A 17,105-nucleotide genomic window follows, 5' to 3' on the forward strand; every position below is an offset into this window, starting at 1 on the left:
GACTGTAATGCCTAGTTCAGTGGTTAAAGAATTTAACTTGCTAGAATATGATAGATACCTAGATATGATAACTTCAAAATGAACTGTAACAATGTGGAAAATGAGAAAGCTATGGATTTCATCTTACAGCTTTGAGGCAGTTGGACTATCAAACAAATAATACTTTTGCATATATTTTAGCACCAGAATATGCTTAATGTGCGATGGTAAGGTCAGTTCTACTACCCAAACCCCTGCAGCATACATTTCTGATTTTGAAGAGATATCTTAAACAGTAATGTTTCATTTATTTTATTCTGTCTAATGAATTTTGTGGTCTTATAGCTTTAATTTGAAGGAGTGTAGCAGAACACATGAAACTAATTCGTCACGATAAAGTATAATATAGACTCAACTATGCATATGAGCATAGCTACTAGAAAACTGTGGATATTTTACATTCTATATGAAAATGGCATATGATATTTTTTATTGATTGTGTACTGTTCCCAAATATTTTTCTATTTCTAATGCATAGTTTTTACTTACTCTAATTTTCTGTTTTATTCAAAAGTGTTTTAGAAACAGAGCGATGTGAAAAAATACCAGAGCAAGCATACTCAAAAAATATACTAGAGCAAGGATTATATTTGATATATTTGCTGTTAAAAAAGTAAAAATAAGAAATTGGTGAGGAATATGTTCTTGTATTTATTTCCTCTATTGATCTTCGCCTGTACCTTTAATACAGGCCTAAAAGAAAACTGCTCATCTAGGCTTTTTAACTGTAGCGTTTTCTTTTCCTTTCCATAGACATGTAGTCAGTTATGAAAGACGAGGCTATGACACAGCTTTCTTTTATTTCTTTTTCTTCAAGATTTTGCATATCACAGGCGACAGCTGTTTTCTTTTGCAGCTTTACCATGTTCTACTTCTCAGTGTGGCATTAGACAGAAACCGAAGAGGGAAGGGTGATGAAAGAAGCAGTTAGCATTAATGTAAAATTGAACTTCTTACAGAGGTTACATACAAATTAATTTATCATTTACTCAGCATTAGATTGGAAACCATTTTGTATTTTAACAGCAAAAAGTCCTGTTACACCCCCATAATTTCTGCCAAATACCATGTTTATATATGAAGTTGTGAAAGTAGTTTTTTTCTAATACTAATCTTGGTTTTATGCTGGTTAGGTCTATGCTTTCAATTATGTGACATGGACCCATAAGAGAGAATCATTTTTCACTTGGAGTTGCACAGAGCATCTAACATACATTTGAATACTTGATTTAGAAAGACAAAGGGCATCACTCTAAAATTCTTGAGGAAATTTAGTAGAATTAGACAACTCAGTAGCTAAACCCATTATATTCCTTAAGAACTGGAAACTAGTTTAAACTGGAACATGCAATTTCTAGTTGTTTTTTTTTATTAGTCTGTCAGTGTAACTTTGATGGAAATATCCCTGCTGTTTTTAGCACTGTCATGTTGCTTGCTTATTATTGGTTAGCTGTGGCCATGTGTTGTGTTTTTCAGAAAATTAACCTTTCTTAAAAAACTATGATAAAATACTGGTGACTTATGCCTTACTCCCAGGCCTATTGAGGTAGGTCTCATGCAGGCAGGTTTCTTCTGACCATTGTGTGGTGTGGTTTTTGTTCTTAAGTGAAATTAATTTGGGGATTTAAACATGATGCCAGAAATCTAGCAGGAGACAGCTGTAATGCTTTACTGGTGGTCTCTTTGAGCTGGGAAAAAGGTGTTTCTTAGGACTCTTGTAATTTTGTTAAAGGTATGTCTAAAGGGGAGAGAGCCTTAGGTGTATAGTTTATTAGAACTATGTCTGGGTACTATAAAATAAATTGAGAATATTTAAGGAAGATACAGTCTAAGGTCTCAAGGTCTCTAACATTGAAAATGTTTCAGACTATAGTTGGTTCAACCTGGAGGAGCTCAGCTCTTCATCTTCCAGTCACTATTTTGTGTAATATATAAATGATTGTACTAAAACCAAATAAGTTTTAAAAGGATGGCTTTTGTGGTTTTGTTTTGTTTTGTTTTGTTTTTCTGAAACTGGTCTATTTTCTGGTAAAAATGCCTTTTTGGGGATTCTTTTAGCTTTCTTTCTACATAGTCTTCGCGAATCTTATTTCTAACATTAAAAAATGAGTACAAGAGACAGAGACTGTAAACACGCAATCAGTTAGGCTAATCTGTCTTTTTGTGCCTTAACAGGCTGATGCAAACTTGAGCACAACTATAGGATAGTTATTTTTTTTTTAAATAGAGGAAGTCATACTTTAAAAAAAAAATCTGTGAGCTTGATGTAGATTCTTTTAAAAAGCAAAGATTTTTAGTTGAATTAGTTTTATCCACTTTTATTTTCTAGGCAAGTTAAAATTACTTTTTTTAGTAATAATAGATCTGCTTTTCTGTTATGTACTGTACCTACAAACTTGTATATGAAGTGTCTTCTAAGAATTTTTAATACCATGGCAACATTTATTGATTAGAGATTCATTGTTAATCTTTTCAGTCTAAGTGAGGGAAAAAAACAGTGGCAGGACAAAGAACTCAGTGATAGAAGTAAATACAAAATGACCTAGTTTCTTTAGCATAATAAAATCAGTGCAAGAAATCTATAACTTTTTTTTTTTCACTGAAAGTTCTAACATGGAAGCAACAGAGACATTTTCAGTGATCTTTTTGGGCATTGAATAATATTCTCTTCATTTGCCAAAATAGGATTAGTGAGTAGATCTCATTAGGAATTTGCACATGACTTTATTTTTATATAGATAAAAGGGAGCGAATTCCTCTAAGTCAAAGAAAGTCGGGAAAATAATATCTAAGAATCCAAGCAGGTAGAAAGCGTTACTGCAAGGATATTTTTTCAGTGACTGCCAGGCAAAATTAGCCTGACTTCTTTCTTAAAAAGGAGGTATGCTAAGTGTCAGAATCAGGACAGCTTCTGATAACTTAATGAATAAGATCCACAGCAAAAGGTAATTAAACATTGAAACGATTTTTTTTTTTACTTGAGTACAGTCTTAAAGAAAATATTTAACGGTGGTAAAGATTGTTTCATTTTCATTGTTACTCATAAATCTGTGTGTTGGTAATCTTTTGTAGGGAGAAGTCTTAATATTAAAAAAGATGGAAATGTAATGTTTTTATGTACAAAGCTATTTGTAAAGGCATCTTTTTTTCTTCATGATGTATTTATGACCTGACCTTCTACCACATCGCACTTTAATCCTCAGAAACATTGTATTTATAGTTCAAGTTTTCAAAATAGAATTTCCACAACATACATTAGTCATACCTTCACCTTCTGCTTCCTTTGAAATTAATGCTACTTAAAGCACCCATTAAAATTGTTCCTGAACTCACTGAGTCTGTAAGGATTGTTGGATAATCTCCCTGTTACAACAACAATTTTTCTGCCTAGTGCTTAGAACATGTATGAGTATTTGTGAGCAAATAATAATAAAAAAATACCTTATAGGCTCAAATAATTGCTTTACCATTGAATAATCTGATAGTATTAAAGCTGTTTTGATATGCCATCTTGAAAACATGATAAAGTTTTTTTGTTTACATGTGATATTTGGAATACTTGTATCTGTTGCAGAATCAGTGTCCTGTGTCATAGTCACAAGTTAATTTATAGAGAAAAAGAAGTGATTGCAGTCATTAACTCTAATGCCTGTGTGTATACAATTCTTAGACATATGAAGGACCAAAACAAGAAGGTTGCTAATCTGAAGCACAATCAGCAAATGGAGAAAAAGAAGAATGCACAGTTGTTGGAAGAAGTTCGTAGACGAGAGGACAATATGACTGACAACTCTCAACATTTACAAGTGAGTTTATTTTTCAATTGCATTTTAAAACCATCCAAGAATGTGCACTTCCGTTTCACTGTGTGTTTTTGAGGATGTATAATGAATCTCTTCGCACAAAGAGCTGATGACTCCCTCCTTTCCTACCAGGGGATGCACTACTGAGTTCAGTTGCATCCATGAAAATTCAGTATTTAGAGTGAGGGGAAAAAAAAATAAAAAAAAGAATTTGAAGCCCTCTCCTCACAAGGGGACTGTAATTTGCTTATTTAAAAACAAGTAAGTCGTTATAGCTTATTTTGAGGAGAGTCAGAAAAGACAAGGATAATTATTGTTTCTGGATTCTATTTCTGTGCTGTTCACAGTATTATATCCACAAGCCATAGTGAGGTCATACAGGGTGGTTATAAATGTTCAGCATGTTTGAATATCAAATAATAGCATGCTGTGAGGTTGATTTTTTTGTTGCGTTTTTTTTCTTTTTTTGTCTATTTTTTTTTTAACTAGGCAGACATTTACATATCTGGGTGACTACCTCTGTAAAATACAATTTACTTTTTCAAGAGCATTCGGTTGTACAACAGAAATTCTGCCATATTTTCCAGTGTGGAGATTAAATGCAACATTTGAGACCCATGGACCCCTTCCCATTCTATATTTCTTGATGTAGCTCTTCACGTTAAATTCCACTGTCTGGGAGTGAAATTCTGTATCAGCAGTTATCATCATTTGGTTGCATACTGAGGTCATTTAATCAGTGTGATTTGACCTTATTAACTCTCTGTACACGCGTATGTAGTGGGTTAAAAGGGTGAGGTTAGATTGTCTAACAGGGTAATGGTGAATTTAGAATCCTCACCAAAGATCATTTTTGTCTTATGTACTTAGGTGTAGCATAGAGGAGCCCTGGAGACAGCTGTAGCTATCTCGTTTGACAGACCTCTTATATCATTACTGTACAGTTACTATGTCAACAACTTTTTTCTTACAGTTGGAAAGAAAAGGTTCTCCTGTATTTCTTTTTTATTTAAGGTAGACGTTGAACCTTTTTCTAGGAGAATTTCTACAGTTTGTAAGTTACTGAGTTCAGGCATTGATATTTGAAATATAATTAGCTGATCTGGTTAAATGATACATTGCATACTAGGGAATTTATATTAAAGGCCAGAAAACAAGTTCAATGCTTGACTTAAAAATTATCCTCTGAGATCTGATGATGAAAAACTATGAAGAGAAGTACTGATTTCTGTCAACAACATCAATGTCTCTATGCCCAGTGTTTATAGGCAAATCTAATTTACAGTGCAAAATATCAATTTTACCATGATCTGGTTAATATAATGGGTTTCTGGAAAGTTTCCAATACATGGAATTTGACCCTCACGTACTTCTTATGGTACTGTATTTCTCATGTGTTCCTATATGCGAAATGGAGAAATTAACACCACACCTCTCTGCAGGCTTGTGTTGGTGAAACTGCGTGTCAGAGTCAAGTTCAGAAAATGATACATTATTTATGCATCTGCATAGTGTTGCGTATTCTTTATAACATACTGATTGCATCACCATGCATTCTACTGCCTGTGATATAATAATAAAACCTTGTGAAGTATTTGGTCTGACAATATGATACTTCAAAATTAAACTTCAGTGTTGAGCAGCTACTTGTAATTAATGTGGTTCAGTAAAGAGAATGTATTAGAATTTTATTTTCTCAGAAGTATTTTGGAAATCTATTGGAGTGCTGTAATCACTAGAGAATAGAAGTGATTCCTAGGGTCTTTGATGTGTAACCTCTGTACTTAGCGCTTTCAAGTCATGTGATGAGAATGGATCTGCCAAATGGAAGCAGCATAGCTGAATAGCCTGAATTTAGAAAGAAAAAACTTTGTCTGGTGTATAGCATTTATGTGCCGTTCACTTGCTATAAAGCATTTACACACTAAGAACAGTTTAGGAAAATCAGTAAAATAGGAACTTATTTCTCTATTACTATACCTTAAAATGTTAATATTTTAATATTGTGTACTTCAACATATTACTTTCAGTAATGTATGTGTGTGAATGTTGTGGCCCATCCTACACTTGCTGAGCTGCTGGGAAGGTGAAAAAGAGAGGATCTCAGCCGCTTCTGCCTGTCAGTAGGTGCCCAACTGTTCCCCAGCTCTTCCTCCAGTAGCTGCAATAAGAGGAGGAGGTGGGTATTGGTTGTCTATGCTGGTACAGCTCATCCTGCCTTCTTTGGCATAAGCAAAACAGGCAATCTGCTGCTCTCAACAGTTTGCTGCCGTAACTAGTTGTTAAATTTCTTGTGTCTAAAAATCTTTCCTCATTACCTTTGATTATGTCTTCCTGTGCCTGCCTTAATGTTGATCGTTGTGTTCATGCAGGGCCGGATATGTTCTCTTATTGAAGTTTGCTTCTTTAGTGAATTAGACTGGCTGTCACTGCATGGATCACAGAGGAGGCAAATCCACCTGAATGAAAATGACTTATTTGACTTTACAGATTGAGACATAAAATACCTGGACATGTGGTGTTGCAAATAGAAGTTTGACTCTATAGCACTATGATGTGTTTAAGAAAATCTCTAAGGAAATAAAGGGAATGGAGAGGGATGGAGAAGAGCAGCAAACTTATGAACATCTGGCAGCTTTTTACTTCCCCAGCAAATTAAGATACAGAGTTGCTTTGGTCTAGCAGGTGCAGGAGACTGATACCTTCCAGGGACCCTGTCCAAAATGGTCTTGAAAACGTGTCCTTGTATGATTGCTTCTTTCATAAGATCAATGAAGCATATGGGGCTTTTTTTTTTTCTCTATTGTTCTACTAAGGTAAAGGAATTGTGATTCTCTGTGGAGTTCCTTAGGTTTTGCTTTTGCAAATGAATCACAAAATTCATTGTTCTAGTAAAAGCTCATGATACTACTTCTACATCTAATGGAAACATGTCCGTGCCTCACATATTGGGAGACTAAGGTTTCCATATCATTGCAAGATTTGGGGAGGTTTTAGTTCTGCATAAATGCCATAGTGAACCTTGCAAGTAAAGCAAATAGTTTGACGTTGAGTAGTAGAGGTAACGTAACTCTGATGTGCATTTATTCTGCCGATAGGAGAGTATTTTGATTTAAAGTTTTTCACTGGTATGGTTTATTTGTTTTGGATGTATAAGATAGTTACAAAGATTAGGTGAGATCATCAAGTCTTGTTCTTATATGAATCTGATAAGTAGGTGGTTGACTGGTTAAAAAGCCAAACAAACTCTAAAGCTCCAGTCAATTAGCCTTGGTATACAAAGGAAATTTTTTTTCAAAAGAATTGTTTAAAAAAAACCCCTCCTCCTCCATGGAGTTGTTTAAAGAGCAAGTATCTCCTAAAATGCAAGTTTTTCCTTTTAAAAAAATGGATCAAGAGCACTGGTGGATGAAGTTATGATTTTGATTGGCCCGTATGGCTTGTTATTTCAGGGTGATTTTGATTTAAGGCTTTTGTAGCCGGTCCCATAAAACTATTTAATGTATTTGGCATAAGATAAACGTTTACCCCTGTAATATGTAGCCACAAATACTTGGGTGCAGGAGTGGAACACACCTGCTTTCTGTAGTTCTGAGTATGCAGCTACATTTGTGAGTGTTTTAGATTTGAACTTATTTATGCATGCATTCAAAAGGATACATAGCAGCCTTCCAGTACCTGAAGGAGGCCTACAGGAAAGCTGGAGAGGGACTTTTTACAAGGGCGTGTAGTGATAGGACAGGGGCTATGGCTTTAAACTGAAAGAGGGGAGATTTAGATTCGATATAAGGAAGAAATTTTTCACTCAGAGGGTGGTGAGGCAGTGGAACAGGTTGCCCAGAGAAGTTGTAGGTTCCCCATCCCTGGAAGTGTTCAAGGCCAGGTTGGATGAGGCTTTGGGCAACCTGGTGTAGCGGAGGGTTTCCCTGCCTGTGGCAGGGAGGTTGGAACTAGATGATCTTTGAGGTCCCTTCCAACCCAAACCACTCTATGATTCTATATAATGCAGTATGTAATAGGTAAATGTATTTTCTTTCCAACCAACCCAAGGCTACAATACTTTCCCCAGGAAGCAAAACATAAACTGAAGTTCCTCTAGTGATGTGAACATGTACATAATTCAAATTGGAATATAAGAGTTGACTAAATGAATAATCTGACAGTAGAATACTTGATCACTCTTGATTTTAAATTTCAGTTTACAAATAATATATAGAGTTAATAAAATGTTGTAACAGTAGTGAGCTAAGGATTTAAGTGAGGCAAGATTTGTGGAGAGACACATGATGTGAGATATAGGATATACTTTGAAAAACAAGTTTCTGGAGTACTATGCTTCTGCTAATTAAAAATAAAATTAATTGATATTTCAATAAATATTGAATTAACATCTTAGTAAACCATAGGGATCTGACCTCCTTTTCTTGTTAATGTTTATAATACCTTCTACTATGCTTAGTAGAAACACTGTATGTTTATAGGCATTTATAACACATAGTGCTTGATTCTATAGTGAACTTGTTATGTTTCTGAATGATGTATTGAGCTGTTAGGGTAAAGCATATCCTAAAATTCTCTAGCCTGATGTAATGATTGTATTTGTTGGCCAGCTGTGATAAGCTCAGCTGAGAATTGAAGAGCAATCAGACTAGTCAAATTACATTTACTCCAGCCAAGTCTCAATCCCTTTTGCAGCAGTACTGGAAAAAATGTAGTGAGAAAGCTAGTATAATTGTCCATGGACCATTCAGGTAGTCATTCAGGGCAAACTGAAGCAACCAGTTGAAGTGCCATCCACTTTGTGCAGCTTGAGTAGGGGCTGAAGCTCTACCCATTCAGCTGTCTGCTTGCTTTCTTGTAGGTTTGAAGAAGTTCAGAAGTCTGTAGTTTAAAGCTTCAATAGTATGTAATAGTTCCTAAGGCTTGCAGCATTCCGTGTATTTGTGACACTTATTTTTTCAGATAAAAGCCTCTCAAAGCTGATTCATATCCTAGCATCGGTGCTTGCAGGTCAAGTTTGAGTCTCTGATAGCCCCATCTCACAGCAGTGCAGGGCCACTGTTGTGATGGAGAGTGCCCTGGGATGCCTGGGGAGGGAATTCACTTTAGTCTCCCTCAGCTATCAGCTATAATTGTGAGTGATGCTTCAGGTGTGGTTTTGGGGGGTTATTTGGATCACTGTAAAATTGGAAACATCAGGGAGCCAGACTTCAGATTAATTCTTGGGAGGGAAGAATAGTTGTGAGGTTTTCTGCTTTTTTCTTTCACAAATCAAGGGCAGACCTGTGCAAATCTTGCCAGACGTGATGGTCATATATTACATAAAGCGTCACAGCAGGAGAGCTGGCCCTTGAACACTTTATCATGAAATTTTTTGAGAATAGTGTATCTAACATACCTTCATTTTTCACTTTTTTGTCTGTCTTAAAAAGATAAGCCTTTCTGAGAAATGCTGAGCTAAGAAATATACAGGTATCATGTCGTGAAGTTGTGCATGATTCCTCAAATCTCTTTGCAGGATCTTGAAATGTTATAGATCTGAGATGTTTGTTTCCCAAGATGCATTTTTCTTGATTCTTGTATGGAACATGTTTGTTCCAGTAACACTGTTACCTCAATAGAATTGGGAAAGAAAACGTTTGCATAACATTGAGAACTTGAGTGGGTTTGGTTTTGATTCTGGTTTTCAAACCTGCTGTAATAACAACAACAAAGTCATTTCTTTTCTCTAGAGTAAATAATAAGAATGTGCATGTAATAATATTCCTGTATGTCTCATCCCACAGCCTCAAAGGAAATTAAACGTACGCTTTTGTCTGATTATGCTTTTCAAAAATGTAAAGTATAAATGTAATAAGTGAATCGAACCTTATGGAATCATATCTGTACTAAGGCCAGAAACGTTTCTCTGGAAACTCTATGCAAACCGTCTGATGCATACATGTCACAAGAGAGGAGCAGGGATGAGCCTGAAAACGAAGTTAAAAAGTTTAATACCCTGTTCTGCTCTGATCCACACTGCTTCTGGGTGCTTCCACCTTTTCTTCTGGTTTATCTGCTGTAAAAGTTTTTGGCTCTCCTAATGTTTTAAATGCTTGGGTTTTGTCACAATTCTCTTTTAGGTAGCTTAGATTTTCTTTGGGTAGAAATCCACATGCTGAAAAGAGATATTTTACTTAAAAAAAATGTTTTTGAGTGAGACAATGTGTAGTTCTCATTGATTTCAAGTATCATGTACAGGCAGCTTGATCAATGCTCTTAGCCTGAAGTACTGTGAAACAGATTGTGTACACACGTACATTTTCCATATGTAAATATTTCACTTTTTAAACAGAGTTCAGCTTGTCAGCCTTATTGTGTCACAGAACATACTGAGACAAGGCAGGAATTCTAGTTTTTCAGTAGTTTTGTACTAGCTGGAACTTTTGTCTTAGCTAATGAATAAAACATGATCACAAGAAAGTCCTATCAAAAGAAGCAGAAAAATTGGGTAGTTAATATTACTGCTGTGTGATTCTTGCCATGTGAATATCTGTGGTATCTTACTCAGTAAAAATAGCTCCCAAAAGATTTCACAGCTAGTCAGTGTGAATCTTTAAACTTGGCTTTGTTTCTTTTTTTTTTTACTCTGTGCTTCAGCATATAGTTTTAATCTCCATATTAGTTCTTAAAATACAAAATATACTGAAGATACAGCACGTGGCCATATGTTGTGTCTGTGTCTTTTAAAATAAAATGAAAGCATGGCCTAAACAAAGGGTGTACCCGACATTAATTTATTATGATTTCTCTCTCTTAATGCGGTGTATTTCCTACTGCATTGTCTCAAAAAACTTTGAAACTATAGTATTAATAAAAAGAGGAAGCTAGGGAATGAGATCAAGTCTTGCAAATAAAAATGAACAGAGCAGTGTAATCAGTTCAGAGACAGAGGAAACAGTCATGACTGTTATGCAGACAGGCATTAGTGTACATAGCTGACATAAGGCAGGAGAGAATTCATTGCATAAACACACAGCTTTGTATTTATTAGTGCTGAAATACATATGGAGTGAGAAAATTCAACCTTTTAAGAGGTTAAAATCATGAGTTAAAGTATTAAAAGTGAATTCTAGTTTAAGCATGAATCCGAAGGTGGACCTATACCTCTCTGGAAGGCTTTAATAATTCTGAGTGTTTAGGAGATTCTGTACGTTTCTGTCCTCAGAAGGCTGGTCATTTGGTGGGGGAAGATAGAGATAAGATTGGCATTTTGCCTTGTACACTACTCCTTTCTGATTTCCACAGTGCGCATGTGTGAAACGCAGGTTGTGGTCCAGCTCTGAGGAGTAGAATTGCTCCCTACCTCTCATTCCGTGGTGCGCAGCGGGTAAGAGGAAATAGGTAACCGCCCTTGATTTTCCTTTCTCAATATTATGAGTAATCAGAGCACACAGATGAGATATGAAGGAGATAGACTTTTGAAAATACATACAGAGGTAACAGAAAGGGTAAGATATGACCTGCACTGCTTGTGAAGATCTTACCTCTTGCTGAGATTTCTACTATCAGATACAAATATTTTGAAACAAAAGCTGGTTTTTTTTGCAAGTCTGTGTAAGAGTCAGCTGTATCAAGTCTTTCAGTCTTCGTATAAGTTGATAAAGAATCATAAGGTTTTGGAATGAGTTCAGTGACAATTTTAGAAGATGGAGTAAGCTACAGCTAGAATGAAATTCTCCCTCTAAAGCTCCCATGGACTTGTTTGTGGAAAATACAGAATAGAAAATTATTTTTATTATGATTGTAGTGAGTTAAAAACTTATCTTACCAGAACTTTTCTACAATTAAAGCAGAAACATGATGATGCACCTGACATTTAAGATGGAAGACTGTGACGGTCTTGTGTTGTAGGTATCCTATTTAATATAGTAGCCCATGCAGAAATATTTTCAACAGCAAGCTTGTTTCCAGTTTCACACTGAATTGTAATATTTTGACTGGATACGTTTGTTCAAGCTGTTGCAAATACTTTTTAACAAGTGAGTTCATTCCAAGTGCAAGTGAACAATTTTTGGAATTTTTGGCTAAGTTATCCATATATAGTCTATTACATTAATGAACTAACATACACAGAAATGTAAAAGTCAATATTTTATGCTCGTTTTCTGTAACACATCTACAGAATTCTCTTAAATTTATTGCTTGAAAGCTAAAATATGTTCTTGCATGCTTCTGTTTTCGAACAGAAACTGAAAAGTTTTATCTTTGAGTGGTTAAGCTAAAGTTTGGTCAATTTGTAAGAAAATTAGTGTTCATGTACATATCAACTAATTTTACCCTTATAAAGCAAGAGTTATGTATTCGCAAATGGAGAGAACCTCGCACAGTAGATTACATGATTGTGTGCATTAGTGATATCTTCATGGGTACTTCCTTTGGCATTTCTCTGCTTCTCTAATTCTAGCTGGATTTTTCCAAGTTAGAGTGTAGCTATTAACTACAACCTCAAAAATGTCCAGCCTTCGGCAAAATATATAGCTTATTATAAATTTTACACAGTTCAGGAAACTGTTTTTCTCTTGTGAATATCTAGGAAAAAGACAGGAATTGCGTTTTCTTAAAGCAGTCCTTTTCATCTAGCTGAACTTAAATTTTTAATCGACATTTTGAAAAAGTAGGACTTAACAAAATTATCTTTTCTGTGATGCATTGATAACCAACCTATAAAAAAAAAATCTTTAAGCAGAGACTCAGGCAGCGGGTAATAGGAAAAATAAATAAGATGGTGATAATGTAGTGCAATATGTTAAAAAATGATTAGAAATGCATACTTAGAAAAATCAGACTAATCACTTAAAGCACATGTAAGACTATTGAAGACACAGCTAGTGTACTTATCTTCAGATTTCTCACATAATATAAATATAAGTTTAGATTGTAAACATGGATGGACATTTAGGAATTTTCCTTCCTTGCCGTGTGGAAGTTCCCGTAAGTTGTGGATAAATTCCATATGTGTTGCTGAAACGTGTGTTGAACTTCAGCCAGTAGTTTAAGATTATGCTGAAGAAAATACTTCTAAAAGGTTTCAGATGAAGAAAAGTATTTGAGAGTCTACAGAGGGCAGGAAGGTTGATTGGTAGGTCTGAGGATCAATACCAGAAGTGGCTTTTTTCTTTGGGGATTTATTTTGACATTTGTTTTCATTGTGCAGTGTAATCCCCAGAAGCCAAAACTACTTGTTATAAAATGTCCCTATAGACAATCTGTGAAAAATCTCACTTGAAGATCAGTTTCTACTAGACTCACAGTCTTTTAAATCTTTATTCCTTTGTCATAATTGGTAGGCTGACAGAAGTGACTCGGTGTTCTGTGCTATGTTGTTCTAACCAGCTATAGTATAAAAAAAAAAGTTTAGTGGGTAAAACATTATCAGTACAAGTGCTGCATGTAGTTGTCATGTCCTTTATTTTGTCCAGAGTATTACATTATATAAGTATATATAAAATAACATTAAATTTTATTCTTAGCGCTATCCCGATTTATTACTTGTGGATTTTTAAGCAAGTACACAGTATTATAGAACATTGCATATAATTATTAATATAACCTTTGCACTATTAAAAGGACTTCTAGAGCATCCCATATCAGAAAGTCTGAATGCAGACTTTCTCATCTTTCTCGCTTTCTACAGTTAAGTCAGAAACATAATGTTTTCCAGTGTCGTCTAAGTAATGTTAATTCACTGACTTCGATACACAAGAATAGAACTTGGACATCTTGGTTTTCAAACAAAGTTTATATATGCTGATACAATATTTAGAAGTCTGTGAACTGCAATTATTGTCAAGTATTTTATGTTTAGATTAAATAAGTTATTTCTTCTATGTGCTTCACTAAGTGCTTTGTTATTTGAAAATGGCATATATGGCAAGGCACTAAAAGAAAAAGATCCTATTGGAAAAAACAAAACTGCAACGATAGGAAACAGGAAAAATTTAATGTGATACACCTTTTTTTTTCCTCACCCTCAATACTTATGTAATAACTCACACATGTGGGACTCCTGTAGTCTCCAGGGGGCAATCACATTCAACATGCATCAAAAGAAATAGTTCAGTTAAACCAACTCTCCCTGCCCAGCAATAATTACCACAGGTTTACACTGAGATATAGTTGCAAAAGGTTAGTCAGTAGGGCATCTGCAAATCAAGTCATATGTCAACTCTACATCAATAACCTCATTATAATAGATGTTAGTATTTCAGCACATGACTGTCCAATATAGCATTCCATGTATAGTTCATTTTTAACTTTTACATTGACTTATAGCTTGTTTAATATTTTAATAACTTATGTATTTAAACACTCTATATTACATAAATTATAATCAATGACAAAAAATGATTTAGATCGAAATTCTGCAAAGTGAAATTGCAATAAAATGACCCTGTTTGTGTAGCTGTCTTCAGTATAAGATGAAAATTGGAGATTTAACCCTGTAATACAAAAGCAGTATAATGGAAATTTGAATTAGTGTAGATTTCCTGGTTTAGGCATTTTTAAAAAATATTACTCATACTTTTTTTTTTGTTTTCAGTTTTCACAAATGAAAGCTGTTTTCCTATATAAAAAATAGTGGAAAAGTAATCATGTTCTAAAGATACCACTGATTAGATAAATTCTATGAAACTGTATCTCTGTTGTATTTATTCGTAGCTTATCCATGGGCTATAACATTTTTTTTGTTGAAAGCTTGATAGGCTGAATGAAAATCTGAAAAAGTTTTCAAAAACCTCCTTGTGGTCTGCATCAAGCTCAGATTTCTAGCTAGTTTCATAATTTGGTCTTGTTATATTTTCCTGTTTGTCACTAGTGCTAGCTGTTGCTGCTGTTTTTCACTCTCCATAGATCATTTTGAATAGCATGCAAGTCTGTTACTAATACATCTGGTCAGTAATAAAACTTCTGCTTGAGGTAAGCCTAAGCAGAATTATTTTGGTTAGTTGCTAATAAGACAGATTTATACCACTTATCTCTCATTAGAAGTGTTCTGTAATAGCCTTATATACTATTACTTGTGGGCTATGTTGTGTTACAGACTGAAAAGAGAAGGGAGGTGAAGGTGCTTCTTTACATAATCTTGTCTAGAACACTCTTACCTTGGAAAGTTGTGTTAAAATTATTTATTGTAAATGCATCCTTGCTTTGAGAAACTTTCGTGCCATAGATCTCATTAGAAGGTTTTGGGACCAAATTTCAGTGATACACATTGCCAGTCCCTTTTTGTGAATTGTTTTGTTTTAGTTGGGCAGAATTTAGCCAACAAATTTAGTGATGGTAGAATAGATAAGCCAGGGAAAAAGGAAGTGATTTTCAAATCTGAAGCTGAACCATCAGATCTTGGAGTTAAAGAAAATATACTTCACTACTAATTTAAATATAATATGATCAGATTAAACCCACTTAGAAACAAACAAGTATTGGCCACCTACTGAAATTTGTAGTGACTTAGAGCAAAGTCATATTCAGATATTGACTTCTTAACCATGGAAGTATGAGAATAAATTGTTAGTATTTCAGGTTCCTAGTTTTTTTGCAATACATGCAAGTTAAAACAGTGTGCATAGGCTGCTAGAAAATACTAGTTTGTGACTAAAGGTGAAGGTAAAACTTTTAGTGTTCAATCAAGAAAGCATATATTTGACATAGCATGCCTTATTAATAGATCTCAAAGTATTTTACAGAATAGAGGTGTAACAAATGTGTTGAAAGAAACAGGGGCATAAGAAATCAAAGTTACACTCAAGATGTCCCAGATGGCTGATGGCACCGTTAAGGAGCACTGACTTAGTTTTATTCTGTCCAGTATTCCATTTACTGATCTGGACTGTTAACTGTTAAGATTTTGAAGTGATGTGTTACTCATAATACTAAAAATGTTTCCTAATGAATTGCTACTGATTGAGGTTTTTAGTGCAGGTGAATTTGATGTAGTTTTTGGTCCAGTGAGTGATTGGAAGATTGGTCTTTAGCATGTGAAAGACAAGGAAGACTACATATGACGTTAACTATTTTGCAGCAACTGGGCAGTTTTATTAGTCTCTTGCTACTCTGTGCATGGTCTATAATAGTTGCATATGAAGAAAAAGAAGAGAGTACTTCCCTTTGTGGTTTAGATTTCTTTTACAATGGATTCAGCTTTTTTTTTTAACCTGAATTGTCAATCAGATAATTCAACAACACACAACACGGGAGTGCAGTACATTTAAATTTTATAGAAGGCTGATGTTTATCTGTTCTTTCAAGTTGCAGCTAGGGTCCTTACTGCCTTAACACTCGTTTCTTTGATCCTCTACTTCTCTTTCTATTTTTCCATTTCTCTTTTTTCTTGGGAAACAGTCTGTTCAGCTTTCTGCATCTGAAAAAGGCTCCTTCCCTAGAAATACCTTGGAAGCAAGCCTGATAAGTTATGGATGTTGTTGAAGTCCCATTGTTTTCAGATTGTATTCACATACATGTATTAATACAATTGGAGTTTTTTTCCATGACACCTTTCATAATTGCCAGTTGGGGAAAATGAACTTAATTTAAAATATTAGTTTGATGTAGATTAAATATAAAAATGTTAACTTCACATCTTAAACACCAAAACTATGCACAGAATGCAGATCTTTTTCATATTGTCTTCTAAAAAATACATTTTGAGTTATTCTTTGTATTCGTGTGGCTATTTTAGTGACATGAATTAGAAATGCTTTTACAAATGCATTTGTTCTTTAGTGGGGTAGAGTTTTATTTAGCAATATTACTTGGTATCAGCCAGTCATGTTTCTTTACACAGTTGCATATTGGCATAATGAAAGAAGCATTTTACACCTACTCTTTAGCTGTCACATGCCTTTGTCATATTGAGAACTACCATAATTTATCCATCTAGAAGCCATGACAAAGATAAAAGCCAGGTGTATGCGGTTCCCCCCTCCTCTTTTTTCTTTTAAACTTCAAAGGGGCCTTATAACAATGCGAACAGTGTGTCACATGAGTGCTATAGTCCCTTCGTTTTGAAGAAAGAATTTTGTGTTTTCCTGCATATGGAGTGAATTCCTGGCTCTAGTAAAGTTAATGGGAATTTTGCCACTACCTTGTCAGACAAAGATTTCTCATATGAAGAGAAAAATAATTAAAACACCCCTCTACAGACAAAAAATAAACTGAAAAGGTCATTGAGAAAGCAGATCTTAAGTACAAATGGAAACAGTCCATTGTCATTCATCATTT

At 34.7% G+C, this 17,105-nt stretch overlaps 1 protein-coding gene across 1 annotated transcript in view; it reads left to right on the forward strand.

The window, feature by feature from the left end:
* The window catches only part of ERC2 (ELKS/RAB6-interacting/CAST family member 2), a 351,590-nt gene that overhangs the window by 210,864 nt on the left and 123,621 nt on the right, over nucleotides 1-17,105 (forward strand). The window contains exon 12 of the mRNA XM_086619268.1: nucleotides 3,710-3,845. Within this exon, the coding sequence (XP_086475394.1) occupies nucleotides 3,710-3,845 (136 nt within the window). The remainder of the gene's footprint in view (nucleotides 1-3,709; nucleotides 3,846-17,105) is intronic.

This window comes from Tauraco erythrolophus, chromosome 12, assembly GCF_009769465.1.
Source record: "Tauraco erythrolophus isolate bTauEry1 chromosome 12, bTauEry1.pri, whole genome shotgun sequence".
NCBI classification, from domain to species: Eukaryota; Metazoa; Chordata; class Aves; order Musophagiformes; family Musophagidae; genus Tauraco; species Tauraco erythrolophus.